Source organism: Dipodomys merriami, unplaced genomic scaffold, assembly GCF_024711535.1.
Source record: "Dipodomys merriami isolate MVZ:Mamm:240054 unplaced genomic scaffold, mDipMer1.0.p SCAF_16, whole genome shotgun sequence".
In the NCBI taxonomy this organism is placed as follows: Eukaryota; Metazoa; Chordata; class Mammalia; order Rodentia; family Heteromyidae; genus Dipodomys; species Dipodomys merriami.
The window spans coordinates 1,559,674-1,587,509 of record NW_027202937.1 but is presented as its reverse complement, the minus strand read 5'-3'; the positions used below and the strand labels follow the sequence as shown (position 1 = coordinate 1,587,509).

The window sequence follows — 27,836 nt, the reverse complement described above, 5'->3', positions numbered from 1 at the left end:
TTATCAGTCAGTAAGAAGTTTGGCCAGATGATAACAGGAAAAGGGGACAGGTGCAAATCTAGGAAACACTGTCAAATGTTAATGCCTAATGCCAAGTAGTGAAAAGTAAGAACCTTAAACACTTGGTATATTGCTTCCATGAAGTGGAAAAGTGTTTCCATTAAAAAGAGTTGAGGGCTGGGAAGGTAGTTTAGTGGTAGAGTGCTTGCCTAGCATGCATGAACCCCTGGGTTCGATTCCTCAGTACTACCTACACAGAAAAAGCCAGAAGTGGCACTGTGGCTTGAGTGGTAGTCTGCTAGCCTTGAGCAAAAGAAGCTCCAGGGACAGTGCCCAAGCCCTGAATTCAAGCCCCAGGACCAGCAAAAAAAAAAAAAAAAAAAGTGTTGAGTAAGACATTGATGGCTCATGCCTATAATCCTGGCTATACCCAGGAGGCTGAGATCTGAGGATTGTAGTTCAAAGCCAGCCTGGAGCGATATGGCCATGAGACTCTTATTTCCAGTTAACCTGTTTAAAAAAAAAAAAAAAAAAGCTGGAAGTGGAGGCATGGCTGAAGTGGGTAGAGCATTAGCATTGAGAAAAACTCAGATGGCACCCTGCCTGGAGTTCAGGCCCCAGGAACCAAGACACACACAATGCAAATGAAATTAAGTGTTACTTGAATGTTTGCTTAATTTGCTACTGTGTGACACCACCACTGGAATCTCTGGAATGTCCTGTGCTACCTGTAACACCAATGGCTCCTTTGTTGGATGGGTGGCAGAAAGCATTAGAAGTGAAGACGAATTACTTCTTGGCTCAGTTGTCCCTGCCTTGTCTCCAATAGTCTTAGCCTTCATCCACTTTTCCTTACCAGGGCCAGAAGTCAAAGAGAAACTGCCCAATTCTGGAATATTACATTATTAAAACAGTACTGTTCATAATAGCAAAAGATAAGAACATCTAACTGTATGGTATGTTTTAAGGAATCTTGCAGCATCCCAACTGTTTACCATTGGCACTGTATCTTTTTAATAAACTCTCCTATTAAAGCCATACAAAAGCAGTTTTAAATTTTAGTACTATATAAAAAAAAGATCATCTTAGTAAAATTACAATTGGGGCTGGTATATTTGTTACAGTTAAAGAAAAAAATCTTAGCCTGAGTCCCAATCACTATTCTAATACGGCTTGCCTTTTTAAGATAAAAAATTAACTCTCCTCCCTTCCCTCCTTCCCTGCCCACCCCCCTTAAAATAAATTCTATTTATCCATGGAGGCTTGGGTGGTGGTTGTGTCAAGTGGAAAGCCTGGAATAAGGTTTACATCATCTCCTTCCATCAGCGGGTCCCATTGATCAAAGTCTTTTTCAAGTCCTATAAAATTACAACAAAACAAAAACATGAAAAAAAAAAGAATGAAAATGATTTGACAGCATTAGACAGTTTGGTGCCACTAGGGGGCACCCTAGAATCACAAATGATACAAACAGTGCAGGGATTGTAGAGGCCAAGTAAACTGTCCCAAGGGCAGAGCAGAGGTTCACCCTGCTGCTGTCATCCCCACACAAAGTCCAGCCAGGAAGCCTGTTAACCTTAACAATAGAAGGCGTCTTGCGATATCTCGCATGCAGTGCAACACTTGCTCAGATTTTTGTGTTCAAACTGTGTTTACAGCCTTGTTCCACTGGAAAGCAAGGCTGAGTGAGGACGAGAGAGAACCAACCAGCTTAGGCCACGGAAGCACCCGCCCCCTCTTACCTAAATACTTTTGCAAGAATGCTAAGGAGGCTTTGTTGTTGAGGTCCATCACTACATTTGAGTCCAGGTTGCCTTTCAATGTAAGTTTCTGCCCAAGGATTTTACCCGTTGCAAAAGTGAAGTCGGCAAAATTCTGATGCACTGAACCCCTAAAAGAGGAAGGAAGACACAACTCATATTGCTTGATAAGATCATTCTTGTAGTTAAGATGCAGGAAATCTATTTGCCCAATTGGCCTATGAGCTGAAAGTCAGGGACACAACACTTGGAACTGACCTTCTTAGAGCCTAGTTTAGGGCTCCTAAAATACCATTCATTGTCTCTGTAGAGGGGGAAAAATCCTCAATCCATCTTCGTGTCTTCATTTTAGAAGAAAGGATCCCAACTTTGTAGCAGGTGAGACTACTTCCAAACTCAGTAGGTGGAGGGAGGGAGTGAGGGAGAGAGAGAGAGAGAGAGAGAGAGAGAGAGAGAGAGAGAGAGAGAGAGAGAGAGAGAGAGAGAGAGAGAGAGAGAGAGAGAGAGAGAGAGAGAGAGAGTGTGTCCTGGGTGCAGAGCCGCTGTCACCACTTGACTTCATATTGGGGAAAATACAAATGTGTGTGGGATGCAGGTAGACACATTTGGGATTTAAGCATTTGGGTTTGACCCTCAGATAAACTAATTTGAAAACAACAACGAAACACTGGTTGTGAATAGGAGTCAAGAGATAGAAAAACAGGCTTTTCCTTCCAACTTGAGAAAGAAAAAATATGACAAGGAAGGGTAGGGTTCACAGATACCAAAAGCTAACAGGAGAGCCGGGAATACCTGTGGCTCACGCCTGTAATCCAGGCAACTCAGGAGACTGAGATTTCAGGATTGCAGTTTGAAGGCAGCCCAGGCAGGGAAAATCCATGAAACTCATCAATTAACCACCAGAAAAACTCAAAGTGGTAGAGCATTAGCCTGGAGTGAAAAAGCTCAGGGACAGAGCTCAGGCCCTGAGTTCAAGCCCCTTGACTGACCCCAAAAAATAAGCTAACATGAGGTCCTTTCTTGATGCTTGCTCACTTCTCCAGAACTCTCTCTGTCGTACAAGACTAGGTCTACCGCCATCTAGCAATCCTTTTCAGATGGGAAAGACTCCTCCACTCTCAGACCTAATCATGGGCATTTCTTCTGCACAACAGCAGACCTGTCTTATCCAAGTGGACTGGGGGACATCCAAGATAACAGAACCCAACCCAGCACGCTGTTCCTCTATCTGTAGACTTTCACGATAACATTTACAAAGCAGGCTCGGGAGGTTAACAACAGCAACCACTGATAAAATAGAACAATTTGCGTTTCTGAAATGGGGCGTGTGATGTGGCCCAAGCTGGTCTTAAATTCACGATCCTCCTGCCTACCCACGGGTAGAGTTACAGGTGTGCACCACCGTGCACAACAACATGAAAGAACAATCAGATACTAGAAGTGACATGCATGTGATCTCTCTCCTTCTCTCTCTAACCACCCCCTCCTCAAAGAATCTTAATGAAACCCAAGTGCCATCATACTCATCATTCTATTACCACCAGCCTACTGACTGAGATGAAGTAGCAGATGGAGTGGACACACTGGACAAAGAAATGGGTCACATCCGCAGCAAGGTGGTATAAGAAGATCTCTGGAACTTTCCCAGCTGATACTTCCTGGCAATGGTTAACTGTGAGTAACTGAAACCATGGAATGCCACATGCTGACAATGCAGACTGAGGAGAAGAGGGGCCTGAGCGGCACGCAGCTTCCAGACTCTGTCCTCCGAAATACACTAGAAATACACTCAGGAGAGAGAGGAGTTCACAGCTGTGTTTTGTTGCAAGATGAAAACTTTCCCACTCCTTTTCATATCCAGGATATTAGCATATTTTTATTGCTCAGGGGGGATTGGGAATCTGGAAACTCATGCTGTTCCCCAGTAGGTAAACACAACAGACCTCACTTTCTTCTTTTAAGAATTCCTAATGTGGCCTACTGATGTATGATGTTAGACTTTCTCTTCCTCCTATACCACCTCCCCACATGGAGGTATAATCAGGTGTTTAGATAGATGTAGCATCTAGCCAAACGCAAATTTAAGTTACCAGAATATGTGCTCTGTGGGTTAACACCACTCAATGCATTTTTACTTCAAAAGGAGTAAGTCTAAATGCACTTATGAAACTCCAATTATCTATATTGTGCTTACTGAAAGCCTCAACAACCAATTAAACAATTCTGTGATGGCGACAATTGGTATCTATAAATTGTTCACTAAGTTTCAAGTTTGGGAAGTCTTTGATTCTTACCTGATTGCAATAATCTTTCTTTCTTTGCCAGGCAGGAAGAATGTTTTCATTTTCTTGGTGTCATTATAAGTTTGGAATCGTTCTGAGTTGATGAAGAAGAGGGGCTGTGTGATTTTGGAATACAGATCATCACTCACTGGAAACATCCATGCGTCAAGTGCGATGCCACATCTGCAGATATTCATTAAATGATATTAATGTTAATAATAATATTAAATGTATTATTCAAGAAAGCTGCATAGCTACACAATGACCAAGGCAAGGCCTTCTACCACCCCAATCTTATTATGGACTATCTCACTAGGTTTCAGGTATTATACTTCAATGTGAGATATTATTATTTTTAGAGGACGTAATAAATACACCATTTCTTCAGCATTTCCAGACCTTTGGGACGTTCCATACTATACCCATTCTATTCAGAGTAACAATGCACCTCGAACCTTAGTATATTTATATCCATAGTTATGTCTATAGATTCTTTACCTGAAAATTATCTAGGGGTTGGAAAAAAACATATGAAACATATCATTTGAAATATATAGCTTATTTCCTTTTTTTAAGTTTAGCCTATGTTTCCTAACCTTTTGGACAATCTGATGACAGAAACAGATTTATCTCTTTTTAGAGGATTCAAGGTGAAATTTTATAAATGATCCCACTTTTTTCTTTTAACTGTTGATTTGATGTGATCTTGCCAATCTAACATGAAGTCATTCAACAAGAAAAAAATGTTTCTGCAAGTTAAAAACTGGGATTTGCTCCTGACTCCTGTCCAAACAACTGTGTAATTTTAGACCCAGCTCTATCTTAAAAATGGAGGGAGGGAAACTAATCAAAACTGTCCTGAAGTCTAGAAAAATATAAGATGGCAATACTATTATCACATTATGCTACAGATGGTTCATATATAAAATATTTCTAATGGATGTGGTAACACACTAGTAATTCCAGCCCTTTGGAAGCTGAGATAGGAGAATCACAGGTTCAAGGCCCACCTGGGCTACAAAATAAATTCTAAACCAGTGTGGGCTACATAATGAGACCCTGTCTCAAAACACCAAAAAATAAATGTCCAAGTAAATATGTGACTGAATGGTGACTATAAATGGTAGAGGCAAACTCATATGGCTGGAATTTTTTTTAATGGCAGAAGAAATAAATGATGTTGGCCTAGGAAATGTTATGTAGAATACTGGATTGTCTTTTATGCCTGCAAAGATTCTTTCTTCATTAAGGATTTGATGTTAAAAATAAATCATTTGCCACAAGTACAACCCTGTCCCACTTCCAATCATTTTTCACTCCCTTGCCTTCTCTGTCTAATTTCCTTACCTGAATCTGTGGTCTTCACTAAGAGCTTGAATAGCTGTTGCTCCACCAAAAGAATGTCCGACAACTGCAATTTTATCCCTATCAATAGAATCCTAGGCAGAAAAGCATTACAAGAAATCGTAGCTGTCTTACACTGTGTTAGAAGAATAAACAATTTTGTCAACCACATGAATTATGCTTTTCACAGATATGGTGAAGGACCTTGATTTCCTAAAAAAAAATATACTATGTTGATTTGTTTGTTCATCACATGAATACTTAACAAGCACGGTCTTTGTGCCAGACATTGTGGTCTAACGTTTCACGAGTGCCCTGTCTGCCGGGAAGGAAAGCGACGCAGACACACAGGGCATCTCATGTAGGATAGAGAGGAGTCAAGGATCACACGTGGTAGATAGTTAAACCAGGCCCCAACTGGATATTGGGGCCCATGAAGCTTTGTAGGAGGTGATGCCTGATTTGGATCTTGAGGATTAGGCAGGAGTTGGTCAAGTCAAAAGGGACGCTAGACAAAGGCAGTAAGGTACTGAGGCGTGGAGACCAGCTGTAGTGCCTGGTTTAATTTTATTTTTGGGCAGCACTAGGGTTTGAACTCAGGGCCTTTGGGGCACTCTACTGCGTGAGCCATGCCTCCAGCCCTGCCTTTCCTCAACACTCTTGGTTGCATCTGGAGTGTGGACCATCAACTCATCTCCAACACAGAGTCCTGCTAGTGCTCCCTGCCCCCTGCAAGCCATCCTCCAGCACGTCTGAGTCCTCACAAGTCCCGTCCACTCTAGCTGAGGCCTTTCTAGCCATTCACAATTCTGTCCAAAGTGTTGGCCAGCTTTTCAAGATCAAGATTAAGAACCTATAGAAGCTGTTCAAGAAATTAGAATAGTTCCCTTGTTAAATGAAGTTGAACCACATGAAATATGCTTGATTAACTCAAAATTGATGGCTGTCAATTTCAGTTATAGTTCAATGTAATGCACCTTTACTATTGTATTTTTCACCTACATTTGTGTATGTGTGTGTTACAGCCATTTTTGCATGGTGAACCTTGTAATACAGCAAAAATTCAAATAACAATAGAGAAGCACAGGTCAAAGAAACCTGAGAGGCAAAAACTAGGAGAGCCTGAGGGAAGGGGTGACATTGTCTAAAAAGAAATATACTCATTATCTGACTTACGAAACCATGACCTCTCAGTACTTCACCTTTATAATAACAATTAAAAAGAAACAAGAAAAATGACTTAAAAACAAACTCACCTTCAGTTGTTTCACATCGAAGTCTAAACCCAATTCATTCTTCACTGGCTTTCCCTGGTCGATGTCAAGAATCAAGCTGAGAGCCCGGGAGCATTCCTTGGCTCTTTGCTGCACCTAGCATGATGATTGGAAAAAGGGGGAAGCCAAAGCCAAAGGTTTTACATACAGCATGTTGCTTGCAGAGAAGGACTCTGGTTGGCTTCATCCTGGCAGTGTCTTAGTGAGAAGGGATTTGAATGCCTGCTCCAGCTGTGTGACAGCAGTTTATTGACATAACCCCTTTTGGTTCCCCTCATTTCAAATGAACATAGAGTTTTGTAGATTCACACCAGTGAATCTTCTGTATGAATATCCACCTCCATGAAATGTGGGTAGGCATAGTAACACAAGATAAAGCAGTCTCAGTGCTGGGGAGGTGGCTCAGTGGTAGAGCGCTTGCCTTGCATACTTGAGGCCCTGGGTTCGATTCCTCAGCATCACATAAGCAAAAAGAAAAAAAGCTGGAAGTGGCTCTGTGGCTCAAGTGGTAGAGCGCTATCCATGAGCTGAAGAGCTGAGGGACAGCGCCCAGGCCCAGAGTTCAGGCCCCACAACCGGACCCCCCCCCCCAAAAAAGCAGTCTCTCAATTATTCTTATGGTCCCATAATACACAATTATTATTACTATTATTATTATTATATTATTACTATTTTATAATACATAAAACCATGAGAAGTTGACTGATCCAAGAATACCCCTACTGAAAATGGAGCCTGAATTCCCACACAGGCTGTTGGGTTTTAAGGTCCATTATAATAATAATGCTATTCCTGTATATACCACCACTCTTCAGCCTTTTTAATATTGTTTTTGACAGCTAGGGGAGAGGGTGGGCCCTCTTCACTTATTTTCTATTACTTCTGAGCTTCTGAAGTGAGACGTCCTCTTCTACAAGAGAATTCTGTTTGCTGGCATTTCCCAGGATCTTTTTCTTTGCCTCTTTGTTAGCACTACCCATACATTTTGTTCAGGGGATTTCAGAGGCACTTTGGACAGATTTTTGGCAATGGAAAGAAAGTAGGAGATCTGAAGGCATGTCATCATTTTGTGCACTCTTTCAGGACACTTTTATCACAGGAGCTGAGTATGTACCTGTTTCTTTCGTATAATCTTTCCCTCCTCCCAGGTTAGGGTTTTAAAGTAAAGCCAGGTCTTATTTCCCAACTCTGCAGCATGTTGGTCCTCAAAATAGTAAGTCGCAGATGCAGATCCGTCCCTACGGTGCAAAGAAAGGTAGTTACTTATCTGTGTTCCTTCTTTATCTTGCTTACCTTGCTCAGCGCCATCCAGGACTGAACATTCCTCTGATCTTTGGCCTTCCTTTTCTTCTCCTATTCTGCATTTTTTTCTGATCAAAGAGGATACCAAGGGATCTATAGGGAAAAGGCCTTAGGAAGTCTCATCTAAAAGCTGATTCACCGTCATTAATTCTGGAAGGTAATGTCATCCACGTCGAACATTCTCCGGAATCAAATTCCAGCTCTTGTCATCTCCTAGCTGTCTGGCTGTGTGTATGGGGGAATGACTTCATCTTCCCCTCATTTCCTGCCTCTTTCAACCAAAACCCAACAATAACCATCTCACAGGACTGTTGATAAAGAAATACTACGGGAGCCAGTTGGTGCATGCATCGCCCTGGCAAATTCCACCCATGGCATGCCGGGAATACTCTGAAAATGTGGGCTTTTTTTTTTTTTTTCCCCTGAAACCTGGACGCTGGGATTTGATCGCCTTTCTTTTTTATCAGCATGTAAAATCCGCCAGCAGCTTTTCTGCCTGTGATGATGCTGAGAAGCACCGCTGTGGGCATTTGCCTTCGTGCAATCGACTCAAGAAGCTGGCTGGCTGCCCCAGGGGGCTAACCTGTGCTCCACGGCAGCCACGAGGAACCCGTGAGACGCCAGGTCAGTGCCAATGGCCGCGTAAATCGTCCTGAAAAACGAAGAGAGCAAAGAAAGCGTGAATGGCCCGCCTCCGAGCGTAATTAGCAATCTGCATCCACTAAGAAATCTGCAAACATGCAGTCCATACTGTGTTCTTGTGTCCTGGGGACAGCCCTGAACGCGGTGGATCTCAAAAGGGGACGACTTGACTCTTTAAGGGATATTTGACGACGTTTCTAAGTGTTAGTATCCTCAGCATCTGGGGAAGAATACCACTGGCATCTAGTGGATAGAGGGGTGCTGACAATCATCCTGAGAGTTTTCAGCAAGCAGTTACCTGGTCGAAAATGACCACCGTGGTCACGTGATGACAAGTATAGCCATTGAGGGGCTGGACTTTATAATATCTTTTCTCCATCACTTACTATCTATACGATTTGGGGGTAATTACTGAATTCTTGTCCTCTCTTATAAAATGGGGCCAGGAATAAAGCCTTACCTATACAATGGTTGTAAGATTTTGACAAGACAATGCACATAGGAAGGCAGCATAGAGGAAAGTAAGCAATTAGGAGAAGAAGAGTTCGATCTGATTCCTGAGTTTGAACCCTGGCTCTAGCACTTATTAGCAGGGGTTCTTACATAAGGCAAGGTCTCTCTCTCTCTCTCTCTCTCTCTCTCTCTCTCTCTCTCTCTCTCTCTCTCTCTCTCTCTCTTTCTCTCTCTTTAATCTATCAAAAGGCAATGCTCACAGGAAAGGATCAAAGGAATTGATAGGTCTTTAGCGTTTATAACCCCCTTGGAACCAGGGTGAAATGTGTGCATTGTGTGGAATGGTTAAAAATCACGTGCCCAACAATTGAATCTGTCATGTCTTCACTCTGTACACCTTTTTTTTACATTATGGATTCAATAGGAAATGTTTAGAAAGAATATGAAGGAGGTACCTAGGAACCACGGCTTCTACTGCTAAATACATAGGGCCTTTCCAGGAGAGAGAAATCGTTTGCGAAGTTTTGCATTCCACCCTTGGTGGAAAGCCAGAGAATAACTAATTGTTCCCAGTTTTGTGGGTCATACGTTGTCATAACTATTTAAGTCTGCTGTGGTAGCTCCAAAGTAATCATAGGCAATGATATAGCTTCCAATATAAAAATCATTATTTACAGAAATAGGCCTGAGGCTGGCATCGACGCTCAGATTCTAATTGACGAATACAAATCCAATATCTGAGCAGACCACAATTAAAGAGAAGAGGAGAATTCTTTATTAAAAGTGCTGCCCAACTCCCTCCCAACAGAAAGTTTACGTTTCATTTCCTGAAAGGTTTTTAAAAATCCTTGAAGACGAGGAAGGAGAAGCAGTTGAAAAGACAGAAGGAGAAAATGGAGCAGATGTGATTTTATGAAAGTGTGCATCTCAGTTATCAGGCGATGGGGAATGCATCTTACCAAAGGTCTCGCCCAAATCCTGCCTCTGCAGATCCATCCCTGTGCCCCGGTGAAAGCTAAGTGGTGACTTGACATGGCTTAGTTATTGCCACAAACTCATTCCTGTTGGATGTGAATTCTTGCACAAGCGACTCTGGGTCAAGCCTTCCTTCTGTTGGCCTGGCCCAGCCTTTTTAGGAAGTGCTCTGTGTCATTAAAGACCCTTAAACTACCTGATCCTTCTCCCTGCCCCATCTCTTTTCCAGACTGAATTATGGTCTGAAGTCTCTCTCCATTTTTCCCCTTTTCCTTTCAAGGAGTGGTTTTCAAAAGGAGTGCATGTTGTCTGTTTCTCAGAAGACCTAAGCTGCACAGGGCACGCTTTGAAGAGTGTACGTCATTACAGTGGTAGAAGGAAAAGCAACATGTAACATCTGCTCTCATCTACTGTGACGCTCATCTTTATGAACAAGAAACGGGGAACAAGACAGAGTACGGATACATCAGTAGACCACAGTCCATTCTTGAGGAACCTGAGAACAGAGGCCCAACACAACATTCTGGAAAATTCGAGTCGTGTTATGGAAAAACAAAATGTACTCAAGTCATTGATTGCTAGAGGCTAGAACTATTCATCATCTCAGATATTACCTGAATGCCCCCAGGCCATGAGAAAACACAATGAGTGGATATTTTTTGCCAGTTTTCAGAGGAGCATTCCACTTGGCAGAAATTTTTGTTGAACCTAGACAACAACAATGGAATGTGAGTTAGTAACTTCTGATCCCATCTGGCCTACACAAGGGTCAGGTTAAACATATAAGGAGTCTGTATTACTGCAATTTAGGCCTGTTAAACAATGAATACACATCAGATTGCTAGTTAAAGAGGCTTAGCCTTTGGGGATAAGGGATAGAGTGTGATCTCTTCATTTATGGGTAAGACATTAACTTTGACACTCTTCATTTATGTTATGGGTAAGACATTAACTTTGACTCCGTTTTGGAACTGAGGAGTTAGGATGGCTTCTAGTGAGTTTTTTTTTTTTTTTTTTTTTTTTTTTTTTCTTTAAATCAAATGTTGTTAAACTCCAAGTTTAGATGGAGAAAGAGGGCTAACCTTTCTTTTTTTTTTTTTGTTTTTTTTTGTTTTTTTTTTTTTAATTGTATTTTATTTTATTTGAGAACATACTGTACAGAGGGGCTACAATTACATGGGCAGGATAATGCATACATTTCTTACCAAGCATTGCAGCCTCCTCCTTTGTTTACCCTTCACTTCCCTTCCCTGCCTCCCCCCTCCCCCCACCCAATTTTACCCCCCTCCCTCTAGTGAGTTTTTCTCTCTTGGTGTCTCACCCAGAGCTCTGCTTACCACATGATTTCTTCCTCCATAGAATACAGAAAGGGGGAGCAGAGAAACAGTCCTAAAAAATGTTAGAGCCAGTCTCACACTGTCATCTACTCTTGTCACATCAGAATAGGCAGAACAAGGACCCTTGATCCTCTCAAAGTAGCCTGAGCCTTTGACAAATACAGCCCTTTTCATCTTAGAGGTGGAGATGGGCGCACACCCACTTTGGCCTTAACTTTCTGCAATTCTCATTGTTTCCAGGGTTTTCTTAGACACTAGTTCCCGTGACAGAAGAGAACAATGACTTCTTACCATAGATGTACCACAGCATTGTACCCACGAAGTCCTTTGTTCCAAGAAATTTAGCAAGACCCCCAAAATATTGTTTATTTGGAATCCAAATGGTGTCAGAGTGGCCATGAACTTCAGATGGATAATATAAGCGCAAGAAGGTACTCTGTTGAGGAAAGAACTTAATGTACTTTTAGTCCACTTGTTTCTTACATGCCAATAGCTTTCCTGTTTTATTGGTGTGAGCCCCCAAATCTGTCAATTCATGAAAAGATCTAGAAGAAAATATTTCAAGTCCCTGTAGTGATCAAATGAGTATAGTCATGAAAGAAAAGACAAAAAAAATCGCAATATGCTTCTGAAAATGATTAGCATTGTATATTTATTGCTGTATAAAGGGGTTTCATTGTGCTATGTATATAGGCACCTACAATGTACAAATGGTCAAATTTACCCTGTTGGCATTACTCTTTTTCGACTCACCTACCTTCCACTTAGTGGCTTATTATGCTATTTTCAAACACATACATCAGTAAAATATACATATATTATATATACATATATAATATTCTTTGATCCTTTTCACTTTCTTTTCTTTCTTTTTTTTTTTTTGTCGGTTATGGGGCTTGAACTCTGGGCCTGGACGCTGTCCCTCAGCTCTTCACCTCAAGGCAAGCGCTCTACCACTGAGCCACAGTGCCACTTCCCCTATTCACTTTCAACTTTTGCCTTCCTTCTGGATGCCTTTCCCAAAGCCCCCCTTTTAGAATCATATATGATTACTATTATTATTATTATTTCTACATTATTATTATTATTATTATTTCTGGGTTCTACTTTTTGAGAGATATGGGCAGCCATGTTTCAGCCATTAAGGAAGGAGAGAAAACAGTTCATAAGCAAATGAATCAGTTGACAATAAAGAACTTGGGAGTGAGTCAGTCAGCACAAGTCCTCACGTAGAGCTCTACAAATGGAGAGTCATTCTCAGATGGGGGGGAGGGAAGCAAGCTTTCTCACCTGCTGGTGTTTCCCAATAACTCATAAAGAGGACTCCTAGTAACCCAAGCATTACCTCATTGGTGTAACCAACCATCAAGTCCGTACAACCAACGGGATAAGGTCCATGTCCTTTGGGAATTTTAGCATGTCCAAAACTTGCAGCCATCATCAGAGCTTGTATTTTATAGAGCCACACTGAAAAACAAGTCAGGGTTATCTCAGGTAAACATACAGAGGCTCCTCCCCACCATTATACCTCAGGCTTTATCATTCAAGGACTTCCAAGGGATCCAAGTAAATGCTCAGACTCTTCCATGTCTTAACCATCTACCTAAGGGCCTTGTTGTCTCTTTCTTTCCTTTTTTTGGGGGGGTTAGTCATGTGGCTTGAACTCAGGGCCTGGGCACTGTCCCTGAGCTTTTTCACTCAAGGCTGGTGCTCTACCACTTGGAGCCACAGTGCCACTTCCGGTTTTCTGGTGGTTCACTGGAGACATGAGTCTCACGGAACTTTCCTGCCTGGACTGGCTTTGAACCATGGTCCTCAGATCTTGGCCTCCTGAGGAGCTAGGATTACAAGCGTGAACTACTGCTGAAAACCAGCACTTGCCCTCTCCTTTTACTCCCATTTAGAATATGTCAAAGGTGACTTTCTAAATCTGGTTTTGTGTTTTGTTTTTTCCTGAACATGAATTTTATCAGGCAGACCTGTGCTGACAGCTTCTCAGTGGGCATCTACCCCTGTGGACCTTCCCATAACAATGTCCAAAATGAAGCTAGATAGCCATCTTCATCTCTGTCCTCTAGCCACACCACCTGCAAGTCCAGAATTTCCTGTCTCATACGTCCTGCCAAAAAGCTGGCAATCATATCCATCTCCTTCTTGGCTCACCGAGTCCCTCCATTCAACCAACTGCTAATTCCTAGCATTCGTTTTGAACTAGAATTCTCTCCCCAGTACACTTCTGATCCTCTAGCATAAGGCTCTCTGTTTCTTCAATAAACAGTTAAAATCTTTTCTCATCATTCCATTCAAATTGTATTTTGACCCTTTCAAACACCTAGTCAGGGCCCAATAATTGTTTGTAGAAATGAGCTGAACCAAATCGAAATGCCACCGGTCTTGATCTTTTTCGTAAACCATCCTGTGCAGCCTTTTATCCAACCATTCCTGAGACTTTTCCTCTCTCTAGTGCCCATACCCTCCCATTTACCTGTAGAGCTTCTTCTGTCTTTCTAAAGCAGAAATCTATGTTTTATGTTAAGATGTTAGGTCCAAAGATCAATTTATTCAGAATCTTAGCACAGGCAGCCTGTCTATACATTCTCTCTATTGGACCTTTAGCAGTGGGTTACTCTGCTGGACACACTTCTGTGTTTTTCAATAACATTTTTGCTCGTCAGACCCCAAGAACTATGCCAGGCATGGCACCTGGGTTGCTATGGGACATTGCTCAGGAAAGTTCTGAGTCATGGGAACAAGCCTATTTACATCCTCCACTCGGACTCAGCTGGGAAGTACGTGCCAGTAATGCAGGCTTTCGATAGGTAGGGCCTCTCTCCCCTCAGCACTGGTGCGCGAGCCAGCATCACGAGCACAACTGAGGCTTGAAAAGGAAGGCTTCTAGAGACCTTATCTAATTCTATTGAATCAGAAAAGGTTCAGATGAACGTTTAAGACACACCATTCTAAAGTACCATGAAGAAACATCATTCTGAAATTCCAGCTCACTCGGTCTGCCACACGGGTCACCAATCTGGGTTTAATGATAGGAGACCATTCCAAAAAAAAGGGTGTGGGGTGAGCTGAACGGCCCCTGGGCCTTAGACGCAGGGTGACCCTCTGACAGATGGCAGTTCAGATGACTGCTCTGGTTCTGGCTGTCACTGACCATCCTAGTAAAGTGGAAATGAAGCATCTGACCAGCCTCCAAGATGAGTGGAAGGACAAAACGGTAGTGTACCTCAAGTAGCTAGCACAGAACACGGCCTGGACCAGGCAGGCCACTGGTATTATTTGTCCCCTTCCCCAGGGCTAATTAACTCTAAGTAGCCAAATTTTATGCTGAACTCCTTAGAGGAGTTTTAGCAGATCTAAGCTGGAGCAGAGCAGATTCAAAATTCAAAGCATTTCCTCTGAGCCTTTCTTTTGTTTTTAAACTTCACCAGTAGGTAAACATTTCAGAATCTATTTAGACTTACAAGAGGCTCCTTCTCGTCCATTCAAAACTGTCTATGGAGCCAGGCTTTGTTGCTGTAATGGGGAAAGGTCAAGTCACTGCCCAGATACAGTAGGAGAGATTGTCTCTCCTCTGAGAAGCCATCAGTGAGATTTTATGTCACCACCCACAGGGAATCGTGATGAGGCTAAACATGAGTGGTCTGGGGAGATACAGACAGCTCTCACAACTCAACAAAAGAATCCTAAACCCCCATGGTAGCCCCCTCGGGACACTCGTTCTAGAAATGATTCCAGAACTATCCCACACAAGCGGATCTCTTCCCACGTGAGAGGTGAGTTCTCCTGAGGCCATGGGGCCTCTCCAATAATGTAGGGGTGCCCCGGCTCTTCAAAGCCTGGGGGTCTCCCCACCCAAGACTCAGAGCCACAAAAGGACAGAAAATACATCTTGAAATGTTCACCCTGTAGCAATCTCAACAAGCAGAGGGTGACGTAATCAGGCCACAGACTAAATCATCCATCATGAGCAGTGCTACCTATCTTCAGTCCATTGAAAAGATGGTGGGAAAGATAATATCCTCTCAACTAGACTCCAGGCTCCTTAACTGCAAGCTCCTCATCAACCAGGCATCCTAATGCCTTAACTGACTGCTAAGCATCGAGAGATCTGACTCTATTTCCTGAGCAAGTGCACAATAAGATACAGCCTCCTCCTACTGATGAATCGTTTCCCCAATCATGAAGCAGAGCAAAAATTAATCTCTGTAACCCTGAGTTACACAATCCCTTTTGTAAATTTTAAGGTAAGGAGTCACCTACTGAGCCTGAACAACCAGATCCAGGGCGACTACCTCTACCCAGGTGTGCGGCTGTGTGGGTGCAGGCAGTATGAAACCACTCACGGTCCACCCACACATCTCGCTGTAGAAGAGGAGATAGGGAAGTTCGTGCATCACGGGCCTCTGCGCTATGGGATGGGCAGGAGCTCACAGCGCGCTGGAAAACAGTCTTCACAGTAAAGGTCCTTCTTGGTGACCCCAAGAATGTTCTTCTCTTCTAGAACATTCTAGAACTTCTAGAACATTCCTGTCACCCCAGAAGATCCCTGTTCCCATGAGCATTCTCCCCCTTGCCCAGCTCACAGTCCCTGATGACCTCAAGTCCATCATCTCTGGAGTTCCGGCCTTAGACGTTCATGTCTAGAGATGGCTTTCCAACTCCAGCCACTACCCCTGAGCTAATCTATGCTTTCCTCTCCTTTCCTTAGCTCAAGGTTACAGAGGAAGTCCTGTAGACTTGTAGGCCCCACAGCTCCCCACTCTTTTTGTTTGTTTGTTAGTCCTGGGGCTTGAACTCTGGGCCTGGGCGCTGTCTCTCAGCTCTTCAGCTCAAAGCGAGTACTCACACTCTACCACTTGCGCCATAGTACTACTTCTGGTTTTCTGGTGGTTCATTGGAGGTAAGAGTTTCACGAACTTTCCTACCCGGGCTTTCTTTGATCCTCAGATCTCAGCCTCCTGAGTAGCTAGGATGACAGGCATGAGCCACCAGTGCCCTGCAGCTCCCCGCTCCTAAGTAGGAAAGATCGTTTCTCTTTGGAGCCAAGACCCCAGATTATCATTTCAAGCCACCATGTACTACTAGCCAAGACTGTGCCTATTGGTCAAGATCCTATTGGTTGGGACACCTACTTCTCTCCCTTCATGGAGAAGGTCAGAGACTGCCTTGGGCCGAACACCAGAGCCTTTGTGTTACTGAGCCTGGGTCAGAGTGGGCTAGGGCAGAGAGGGGCAGGGAGGGGGCACCAAGGCCTTGCCAGGTCAGATGCCAGTGATTCTTACAACGCCTCATTCTGATCCATCCTGTAGCTAGTGATGACAAGAACACAGACAATTCAGTTTCATGTGTAAACAAAGAAGAACAAGGTCCTCTCCCCTACCCAGGAGATGGAGAAAATCCACTCGTATTTCTTTCTGAAGACTGACCCAAAAGGACCTCATGTTTGCTAGGCGGGTGCTCTACCATTTGAGCCACACCTCCAACCCCCTTTTCCCACTGGTTATTTTCTTTCTTTTTTTTTTGTTGGTCGTGGGGCTTGAACTCTGGGCCTGAGCACTGTCCCTCAGCTCTTTAGCTCAAGGCGAGTGCTCTACCACTTGAGCTACAGTGCCACTTCCAGTTTTCTGGTGGTTTATTGGAGATAAGAGTCTCACGGACTTTCCTGACCGGGCTGGCTTTGAACCAAGATCCTCAGATCTCAGCCTCCTGAGTAGCTAGGCTTATAGGCATGAGCCACCGGCACCCGGCTTCCACTGGTTATTTTCAAAGTAGAGTCTTGCTTTATGCCCAAGCTGTCCTAAACTTGGATTCTCCTACTTGTGTATCACTGGGGATGATTGGCAGATGCCACAGTGCCCCGCTACTGCATTTACCCCTTAGCTAGGAGACTAGGCATGTATCATTACATCTAGCCCGAGGTTGAGATGCCATCTCATTAGCTTCTGAGCCACCAAGCTGGCTTCTGTGGGCATCTTTTTGTAAGACTTTCTTAATAGTTCCAGCCATACAACATCTCTGTGGTCATTTGGAACCTGGCAAGGAGTCAGTTGTTGGAGGCTCTGAACAGATCCACCTCTTACCTGATGGCTTGAAACTGGCAACAGGATTTAGGTCTTGCCAGGAAAAAGGATGAGCCAGTGAGAGGCAACAGCAGAGGTAGAAAAGCATTTGCAATTTGGGTGGCGCCATCTTGGATGCTGAGTACAGATTTCGGCTTTACCTTCAAAACAGATGGTCCAAAGTTAAAAAAAGAAAAGAAAGAAAGAAAGAAAAAACAAACCATAAGAGGGCTTAATGGGCTGACCAATCAGCAAAGCCCAGTGACAGCTGGGGGAAAATGGAACGTGCATTTTCTGCTGTGGGTTTTAGATGGGTACTAGAGTGGTGAAATCCTTTCCACTACTGGATTGTAGAGCAACCGAATGATCCTTTCAGACAGTTATATTAAGTTTTTGTCACTGGTGCCTTCACTGCATAACAGTCTGGTTTGGTTATTTAAAAAGAGCATCAAAAAAAATAATGATGTATGACAATCATACGCTATCATCTTCAAAATATCCATAGAGACAACTAACACAGGGTCTCATTTTCCCATCATAATTATACAGTGACTATATCGCTATGGCTGCAGTTACTTTTAGTATTGATGATATTGTAATTTTTCTGGGGATTCCTAAAATCATTTATGCGGTCAACTTCCAAAACGCAGATGGCAGGTCTTGTTGGTTGTGCTCGAGTGTCACCGTGGGCCTGACATGCACTTGTGAGTGTGAGGGCTTTTGACTCTCTTTCATTGTGCACAGGCCCACACTGGTCCCTGCCTCAGGTCAGGACAGATATGTTCTACCAGGAGGCAGCCCTCATCCCACTTTCTCCAAAGCCAGCCAGGGAATCTTCTCTGTGCCTGGCTGCTCAAATGGCACCAAAAGACAAGACGCTACCCACCTTGGCAAAAAGCAGAGGCTCACCTGCTTGGGCCCAGTCTGACTGTAGGTTCCCCCCCCCCCGTACATCTAGCAGGCCCCCTACCTCCTCACGCTGGTGGCTGTGGGGGCAGGCTTTCTGTGCTCTGCCCTTTTTATGATCATTGCTGAGCAAAGGTCCTGGCATATAGCAAGTGCTAGTAAGTATTTCTTGAATGAGGAGAAAGAGGTTCTGTCTTCTTTATAGTCTGGATTGCCAGAAACATATTTCCAGAGGGTGTCAAAACAAGCTGTGACCTGGTAATACTCCCTACTAGGCTGGGGTAAATGGCCGAGGCTTTAGCATGTACTCACTCCTAAACAGTACTAAATAGTTATCTTTTACTTTCCCCAACATCTCCTAGACACCAGTCTCCTAGGAGCCGCTACAAGTTTTTCTCGAGAGGAAAAGAATCTCATGTCATTGGGAAAAGATGGTTGAAAGAAAGGAGTGTTTTCATGTCCTGGAAATCAGACCCCAGGGCCATAATTCACCTTGACTATTCCCCTTCTTCTGACTGCCAGGTTCAGCAGGAGCAGGGGAGGATGGTCTCCACCACCCAGCCCTGCAGGGGAGAGGATAGAGAGTCTACTCATGAGGAACATGGCTTGTGATTTGACCTCTATGTTTGGGAGAGGTAGGACATGCTCCATCCTGACTGCCATCCTTTCTTAGGCCCCAGTGAACAGCAAAGGTAGGAAGAGAGGTAGTTCTGCTCTGAAACATGACTCCCTGAGTGGGGGAGGGAGGAAGGGAGGGCAGCGAAGCCAGGCCCTTCTCAGGGCATCTCACAGTGAAGCAAGCAGTTGTGGTCAAGAACTGTCTCTCAGCCTAAACTGCTGGGGTATGTTTTTAAATAGGGTGAATTATTGGTGTTTTTTTTTTTTTTTTGCCAGCTTTACACTTTTCAAAACTTCTATCAGATTGTCTTAGATCAGAAAGAAGACCGCATGACACATGTCTCTGGAATGCCAGCAAACTCCCCACTGAAATATCATAGAGATCTGAGGGAAGACTTGGATGGTTTCCTAGGGTCTCCACTTGTCCACTGTGGTTTTATTTTCCCTCACGAGTAGTTACTCTTTGTGTAAAGCAAAGAAGTAGGGCGCCTTCAACTCAGATCTCTGGAATCCAAACACATGGCTAGTTAAAAAACAAAGAGAAGGTGGTAGGAGATAAAATAGTCACTTATTAAGTAGTTACGGTGTGCCAATCACTGTTATAGTTTATCTCATCTCGCATACCAAGAAGTATTGATATGAATTAGAGCCAGGATCAATGAACTCAGCCTTTTGAAACATATATTTTTAAACAGCATAGTACAGTCTTGTTTTTATTTTAAGTATGTAATTTGCAAGCACAGGAAAAAGCATAAATGACTATAATCCCAGAATGTTTACAGAGTTTATGTTTAAGGTACTATATTATGGGTGGTTAATTTTTTGGGTGGGGTCTGTTTGTGGGGCCTGAACTCTGGGCCTGGGCGCTGTCCCTCAGCTCTTCAGCTCAAGGCTAGCGCTCTGCCACTTGAGCCACAACACCACTTCCGGCCTTTTTCTTTTTGCTTATGTGGTGCTGAGGAATCGAACCCAGGGCCTCAGGCATGCAAGGCAAGCACTCTACCACTGAGCCAACTTCCCAGCCCCTGGGTGGTTAATTTTTAACATTTACTTGGTATGTCCTTCTCTCTCTCAGTTGTAACAAAAAATATGTGTCTAGATTCACCAAGTATCTCTTGTTGAATATTGTACTCAGTTGAAAACTCATCAGGCCACATATAGGGCAAACAGGTATAGGCAAAAGTATAGATCAAATTTGGGAGATAGAACAAAATCGTACACCAGGTGATAAAAGGTGATGTCAAGCAGTTAGTGTACATTACTGTTTAACATTTAAACTGTTTTCTTATCCAATCTCTTTCCTGAGTCCCCATACCCTTTGTCTTCTTAAGCATCCCTGATCAATACATTCTCTTAGTTTTGGATCCATTTCTCCACCATTCTTTCCTGGATGAGCAGTCTCACTGTCCCCTGTGATTTCCTGTAAGCAATTGCCCACCCCCAGGAAAGTATCACATATTTCAATCAAATATAACCAAACATCCCCCCCCACCTCATTATGGAAACAGAGCTTCTTGCTTTTCCGAACAACCGACGACTTTTACACTGCCACATGTCGTTGGCTTCCTGAGACAAGGTTCTCTTCGACCTTCAGCTCTCATTGAGATGCAGGGGAGGGCACCAAACATTCAGCAACCTAGCACAGGGGAACAATTCACACACATCTTTAACTCCTACCCACACCCTGATCTGTTAGGGTACTAGTGGGAGGGGAGAGTGAATGGAGAGGGTGAAGAAGGACAATTTTGGTCAAAACTACTTTATGAGCCCATGTGAAAATTGAACAATGATGCTTGATGAGATTGATTTGGGAAGGGGAGAGGAAGAAAGGGGCGGGGAGAAGGAGGGCGAATCTGATCCAGGTACATCAAATGCATACAGAGCCATATCAAAGTGAATCTCCCTTGGCCAACTGATTGATGCTGATAGATAATGAGGTTAAAAAAATCTTTCATTATTATAGTTCTCTTCCCACACATTCATGGCTTTTACTTGAACAAGTGCTATGCCTTAACTAGAACTGTATTTATGTTTCAGAAGCAGACTCTCAGAAGTCTGGTAGAGACTTGGTGCGCTCACTTAGAACAAGAAAGTACAAAAAGAAAATGCAAAAGGAGTTTTTTTTTTCTTTCACTGCTGAAGATGGAGTCCTCACCCATGCCACTGAGCTACATCCCAGCCCCTCAGGTGACGATTTACAAGCCTTTGTGATCATATTGCATGGAAAGCCACGTTGAGAAACACCACATGGCCCATGCAAAACCACAGCTCAGAGATACCTCTACGTGTTCACAAGGCTAAGGTTCAGAAACTGTGGACTACGAAAAGGCTGGAGCAGCTACACCCTTGTTTAATGAGGGAGAGATATTTATTTCCTCTCAAAATAGACTGCAGGGAGGAAGATACCTAGACAGTAAAAGGAAGAATGCTTTGGTAATGGGGTCATTCATCAAAGCCACCTCACTTGTCAGAAGAAGGCTCAGACACCGCTATGGGATCCTGCCAGGAAGGCTGAAGAAAGGGCAGGTTGTATGGGAGCTTGGACTAGGAGGTGCCCTTTTTGTCTAAGAGATGTGATTCGCTTGAAAGCATCAGCAGCAACGGAAAGAAAAATCCTACTCCATGTTTGCTAAGACTGAAATGAGAGAAAAGATCATGTCTACTCTACGAACATTCTTTCATCCCTTCATGTAAAGATCAGATGCACCTTGCATCACCTTCAATTTGTAAGGCCCAGTGACATCTGCAGAGTCATTTACGCCTGCCACTTGGGTGACATCTGTAATACTCTTGTGTAATTGTTTCACAACCTCAGGGGGAACAAAAAGGGTCATCAAAAGAAAAAGCAGCAGCAGTTTCCTCTCATGGAAATGCCTTAATAACAGTCATTTACAAGTACAAGTACTTATAAGCTATAAGGAAAATGTGTCTTTTCAGTGTTTTTGTTATCTTTAAGTAGTTGTACAAAGGAGGTGCCACATAACAAAGAGGGTTATGGATAGAATGCATCTTTGTGCCACCCTTCAACATTCGCACCCCCTTTACTTTTCTTTCTTTGGTGGTATAGACAATGAAATCTGGACTACATTCTTCCCTCCTTCTGCCATTATTCATCTACCTCTCTCCCCTCACTCCACCCATCTCTTGTGTGTATTCCTTTCCTGGTGCTTATTGTTGGGTTTTGACCTAGCCTTTCTTAAAAAAAAGTATACTATTTGGGCTTTCCATAGAGTCTATTATACGTCAATTACTTCACTTGTGACTACTGGCATACCACCCAAAGTGTTGGCTTAAGTGATTTTTTTAGCTCCTGTTTTGAAAGGGAAACTTATCTGTGTCCAGTGTGTGACTGTGGAGGGTAAAGATTATCTAGAAAGTTCTCAGCAGTGTGCTGCCACGTTGGAGGTTCTCAAGTTCGCTTCACCCTGGTTCCATCTTCTAGCTTCCAGCCTCCTGCCTAGACAGGCCAACTCAATACAGCCTCAGCTGTGCCCAGCCAGTGAGCCCAGGCCTTCGAGTGTTTAGACATGTTTAGGTTAACATTCAATGCAAAAGACCTAGGTGGTGTATAACTCTAGAGTTGAATTTTAAGGGATTCTCTAATGTATTTTACTATCTTTTTATCTGAAGTAATAAAATAATCTGTGATCTGGAGAGTACGTGGATGAAAGAAAGAAAGAAGAAAGAAAGAAAGAAAGAAAGAAAGAAAGAAAGAAAGAAAGAAAGAAAGAAAGAGAGAGAGAGAGAGAGAGAGAGAGAGAGAGAGAGAGAGAGGGAGGGAGGGAGGGAGGAAGGAAGGAAGGAAGGGAGGGAGGGAGGAAGGGAGGGAGGAAGAAAGAAGGAAGGAAGGAAGGAGGGAGGGAAGGAGACAGGGAAGGAGACAGGGAGGGAGACAAGGAGGGAGGGAAGGAGGAAGGAGAGAAGGAAGGAAGAAGGAAGGAAAGGAGGGAGAGAAGGAGGAAGGAAGGGAGGGAAGGAGAGAGAGAGGAAGGGTGGACTCTCAGACCTTACCAGTTCACTTGTTGAATGTCTCATGGACAAACCAAGATGAATAGTGAGTTACAAAGGAAAGAGCCTGTTTGTGTGCCCGTTAACAGTAACAATAGTTGATTCTGTGCCAGGCCACCATGATGAGCAATTTATAATACACAAATGATGTATTCCCATTGATATACAGATGGGAAAACAGAGACAGAGAAAGCAAACCGCATGACCCAGATCACAGGGATAGGAAGAAGCTAAATAAGGATGTGAATCTAGCCTGTCCTGTCTTGGCACTACGGATATTCTGAGCTGAGAAGCCCCGGTCATGAGACCACCCTATGCATGGTAAGATTCCGCACGGCACCCAGCTCCACCCACTAGAAGGCAGTAGCACTAGCCCCACCCCAAGTGAAGGAACAATGAGAAGTTGACAACCAATACTTGTCAAATACCCATCTGGGGGAAGAAAAGTCACTTTTAGCCAAATGCCTATACATGGATCAGTTCTGTTATAAAAGCCCACGAACAAAGAAATCCTAAAAGAAGCTAGCCCAAAGACATCCTAGACAATGTAACCCAAAATGCAGCATCTTAGAGACCGAGAGGCAAGCCTATTGCTTCATGCTATAACTATTAGGCCATATCTTATTTAACTTGGGGCTTTAAGGGCTGAATCAATGAAAGGTCACACAGAAAGAAGAACCCAGCGAGCACCAGAAGCAGGAAGGTTCTATACAATAAGTCACACGGATAAAGGATGAGGAAAACTCTCATGGTGTGTGGCAGACGGAGTTCTGAACCAAAAGTCCCAAGCACCGCCTATGTTGGCCCAGATTGAAAATTCCACATGTAGGAACATTCTAGAGAAGCAAACTACATATCTGGGGCCTACAAGCAGAGAGGTACCAAAGTAGGGACCTGAGCAATGGAAGACGTAGAAATGGAAAAGTCTTAACCAGTCCTAGCCTGAGGCTAAAAACCAAGTCGACCAGCCTTCTAGCTAACGTTTTGTTCCGTGTGTTGTTTATGGTGGTAGTAAGGATTCAAAGCCAGCAGCTTGTGTTTGCTAAGTAAGTACTCTCACTGGAGCCACATCCCCCCCCCTTTGGTTTTCACAATTCTGCCTAAACCCGCCTGAGACAGACCATAATCCTCCCGTGAATAGCCAGGATCGCAAACACCTCTCACCATGCCTGGCCCCCATCTGGGCCATTTAAAGGAGTCACGCTGGCTTCTGCAGTATAGAATACGGACTGGTGGGCTTGTGACAGACAGGGTCATCCAAAAGTGGGGGAAAGAGCCCCCTCCAATGGTTTGTTCCCATGTAGGAATGAGATCTCGGCACGAGGGAAACTGTTATGTTTTACTTTTTTTTAAGCTGGAAAAGTACACTTCTCTGTAATAACCATTGAATGTTAAGGAGTATCAACCAAATCAATAGTCAAAAACATTCCGTGAACCAAACAAAATCAACCGATGGCCCCAAGCTCCATAACTTGTCCCTTACAGATGTCCCAACCCGTCCCAGAGGCCTTCCCACGAAAGCACAGTATGACAAAACAGAAGTGCTGGTATGCTTTTCACCAGACTGGCCACCTGGAGCTCAAATTCTGGCCTAGCGATCCATACATAGCTAGTAGCATCTAGCAAGGAACAACCCAGAAGCTGTTAAGTCATAAAGAAGGGACATTTCTTTGCACACAACGTAAATAAGGAAGGGCCTAATTTCTTCTAAACGAACCCACCCTGTCCTTGTAAAAATGTCAAAATCAACAGGCATCGGGGTGGCTCATGCCTGTCATCCTAGCTATTCAGGAGGCTGAGATCCGAGGGTTGTGGTTCGAAGCCATCGAGGGCAGGAAAGACTGAGACTCTTATCTCCACTGAACTACAAAAAAAGCCAGAAGTGGAGCTATGGCTCAAGTGGTAGAGCGCCAGCTTTGAGGACAAAAGCTCAGGGACAGCACCCAGGCCCAGAGTTCTAGAACCAAGACAAGCAAAAAAAAAAAAAAAAAAAAGAAGTCAAAATAAATGAGAAAAGAGAAGTGGTTTGCCTCACATGGCGCTCCAGTCATGAGAAGGTCACCCCTACTCTAGTTGGTAAACAACCTTAAACGCTTCCCTGATTCTTTTGTGTGTGTGTGTGTTTTTTTTTTTTTTTTTTTTTTTTTTGCTGGTTGTAGGACTTGAACGCTGGGCCTGGGCACTATCCCTCAGCTCTTCAGCTCAAGGTGAGCACTCTACCACTTGAGCCACAGTGCCACTTCTGGTTTTCTGGTGTTTTTTTTTTTTCTTGAAGAGTCTCACAGACTTTCCTGGCCGGGCTGGCTTTGAACCTCGATCCTCAGATCTCAGCCTCCTTAGTAGCTAGGATGACAGGTGTGAGCCACGGGCACCCGGCTTCCCTGATTCTTAAAAGCTTAGCAGTCAACAGAAGTGGTTCCAGTCTTTCCTGAGGGAGAATACGTCATTTGGGGAGACTGCCCTGTTCAATGCCACAGGCACAGCCCGCCCTGGAAATCAGTGCCCTGTGGCCAGGGCTGTCATCAGCCTGCGGGTCTCTCAGACAGCTGTACAGCCAGGGCGACAGTCAAGCTACTCAAGAAAAAAGAAAGTCCCACATTTCCCCAGTTCCAGTTTCAAACAGTCTAGTTTTGCATTTTACTCGAGTCTCTTTAACTTCCTTCACCAAGCCAGCTAGGATTCTGCCTGTGATGCCGCTGCATTCTGATGGCGCACGTGTTAGGGTCACTCTTGGAAGGTTTCCATGGCTCTGAACAGAGCAAAATGTCTTGGGTTGCTGGACCAGCCCCTGACGTCTCCAAAGGCTTTCCTCAACCGTGAAAGGGGTGATGAACCACATTAGTGGCTCTCTCACCGTGACTGGTTGGCTTACTGAGGATTCTGAGCTTCACGCTCCGTGCTCTGTGGGCAGGGAGCTTTGTGTGTGTGGGAGACCTGGGGACACTTCCACAGAGAGCATCTGATGTGCAGCAGCAGCAGCCTCTGTGCCCCGAGGTCAGGGGAAGGCAAGCCTCAGTTTCCCTGTGCCAGGTGCCCAAACAGGCATGCTGGATGATGCTAACTTGGGTGAGCTGTCTCGCCTCTTTCTGAGGGTCTGGGTAAGGAAATGGACTACATGCCCCCATCCCGGAGTTCAGGGCCAGTTCCCAGCCTCTGGGATTGTAAAGGTGTCAGGGGACTTACTATCCAGCTCCTCCTCACCCACCAGTCTCCCAGCTCAGAATGCTCATCTGGGTCAAAGGTAATTTGCAACTCGACTAATGTGGTGACCTGTCCCTCCCAAGGTGACAGGATCTTGTGCATGGGCGGGACACACCTCTCTTTCCTTCCTGACACTAAGAACACCAGCCTGAAGGAAAAAGCCAGTGCTTCAAAACCAATCCCACCACCAAACTCTTCCATTAGAACTTCCAGGAGGTGGTGAAGTGGACAATCCTCTGTTTGCTGGGTTTGCTGAGCTTTTGTTTGCATCCTCCCCCACCCCTGCCCCCACCATTCCAAGTCCCGTTTGGCTCAAGAGAGAATAACTAGAATGGTATTTGGCCATTAAAAGTAATAAATATAATAATAATAATAACAATAATGACTCTGCTTCAGGAGTAGCTCTCACCGGCTTTCTTCAAGGGAGGCGCGCAGGGGAACAGCTTTAGTTCCTTTTAGGTCAGAGCCTCACCACCCGCCCTGGTTCGGCGGGGGGAAGTGGGCCATCTGTCACTGAGAAGGCCCCTGGCTGACCGGGGGGCCCCGCCTTGCCCTCACCCGGCCCCGCTCACCTGAGCTGGAGTCTCCCCAGGAGCATGGAACACGCTCAGCCAGCTGTCACCAACTGTCACCCCGGCCAGTGCTCTCTGCAAAGAGCAGGGCAGCGGCTCTGGGGCTGAGCACCTGCCTCCAGGCCCCACGTCCCCGCCCCCTGCGAGGAGGGGCTGGGAGGAGTCTGCCTGACGCTGCTGCTGCTGCTGCTGCTGCTGCTCCTCCCCGCAAGGACCCTGTCACTGGCCACAGACGCACCCACTGCCCCCAATGTCCTGCTCTGACCCCGCCCAACAGACCCGCATCCATCACCCCCACCCCTCGCTGCTTGACTCTTGATCTTTGGAGTCATAAAACGTGCTTAGCTAGGAAGATGGAAGAATCTGGAAAAAGGAACAGGCTGGACTCGATCGTCCACAGGCCACGACTGTTTACTGCCAGCGAGGGGCACAGAACTTCCCCGTGGGTTTGGAGGTTGTGCCAGGGACTGGATTTTGGGATGGGCTTAATAGGCCTTCACAAGGAAGCAGAAAATTAAAAAGGGGGGGTGGGGAGCTATGGTCTCCTGGGGGCCCAGGGCAGTGTCCCTGCGGACAGGCAAATGGTGGATAGACATGTGCTGGGCAGACATGTGGTCAAGCCTGTTCGTGTGATCCTGGTGTCTTGCCTGGCCTAGGGGAGTAAGGCAGGAGTCAATCCCTCTGTGCTCAATCGCTAGGAGCACAGTTCCAATCTGACAGGGCCTGGCCAATTCTGCATTTTGGTCCATTGTGCATTGACCTTGAACACTGATTCGGAGTTGGAGGATTGCCCACAAGGCAGAAAAGTTCATTTGATATTTGGTATCCAAGCTGAAACACGGGGCCTCGACCATGTGGGGGAAGGGGACACAAGAATGGAGGGAGGAAAGGTCATGGTGTCCAATGTACACTGTGTAAAAATCGAGCTACTGAACGTGAGGGTAGGAATGGGATGGGGAGAGATGGGGGAGAAAGACGGGCTGATATCGATTAAGATTCACTGTGCTCATAACTTGCCTTTGGGAGCGGAAACTCCTTTGTACAGCTAGTTGATAAAAAAGTAAATAAACCTATTTGGTATACAATATTAA

The 27,836-nt window shown here is 44.6% G+C and overlaps 1 protein-coding gene across 3 annotated transcripts; it reads right to left on the bottom strand.

The window, feature by feature from the left end:
* Positions 1–1,089: 1,089 nt before the first annotated feature.
* Pla2g7 (phospholipase A2 group VII) lies at positions 1,090–26,849 on the bottom strand. 3 transcript variants are annotated; one of them, XM_070023588.1, is made up of 12 exons: positions 26,746–26,849; positions 17,462–17,601; positions 12,715–12,836; positions 11,661–11,805; positions 10,647–10,740; positions 8,546–8,614; positions 7,775–7,898; positions 6,643–6,756; positions 5,390–5,481; positions 4,055–4,225; positions 1,743–1,891; positions 1,090–1,358 (listed from the first exon to the last, which is right to left on the bottom strand). In XM_070023588.1, the coding sequence occupies exons 2-12, from the start codon at positions 17,568–17,570 to the stop codon at positions 1,246–1,248; spliced, it is 1,302 nt and encodes a 433-aa protein (XP_069879689.1). In that variant the 5' UTR covers positions 17,571–17,601; positions 26,746–26,849; the 3' UTR covers positions 1,090–1,245. The 3 variants fall into 3 exon arrangements, with proteins under 3 accessions (XP_069879689.1, XP_069879690.1, XP_069879691.1); XM_070023589.1 differs by lacking the exon at positions 26,746–26,849 and adding an exon at positions 20,457–20,593; XM_070023590.1 differs by lacking the exons at positions 17,462–17,601; positions 26,746–26,849 and adding an exon at positions 15,736–15,818.
* Positions 26,850–27,836: the final 987 nt, after the last annotated feature.

Coding starts and splice junctions, on each gene's coding strand:
- Pla2g7 (XM_070023588.1), bottom strand. CDS start 17,570: ATGGCGCCACCCAAATTGCAAATGCTTTTCTACCTCTGCTGTTGCCTC. Junction 11,806..12,714: donor TGGTTGGTTACACCAATGAG/GTAATGCTTGGG, acceptor TTTCCTCAACAG/AGTACCTTCTTGCGCTTATA. Junction 6,757..7,774: donor AGATTATACGAAAGAAACAG/GTACATACTCAG, acceptor TCATCATGCTAG/GTGCAGCAAAGAGCCAAGGA.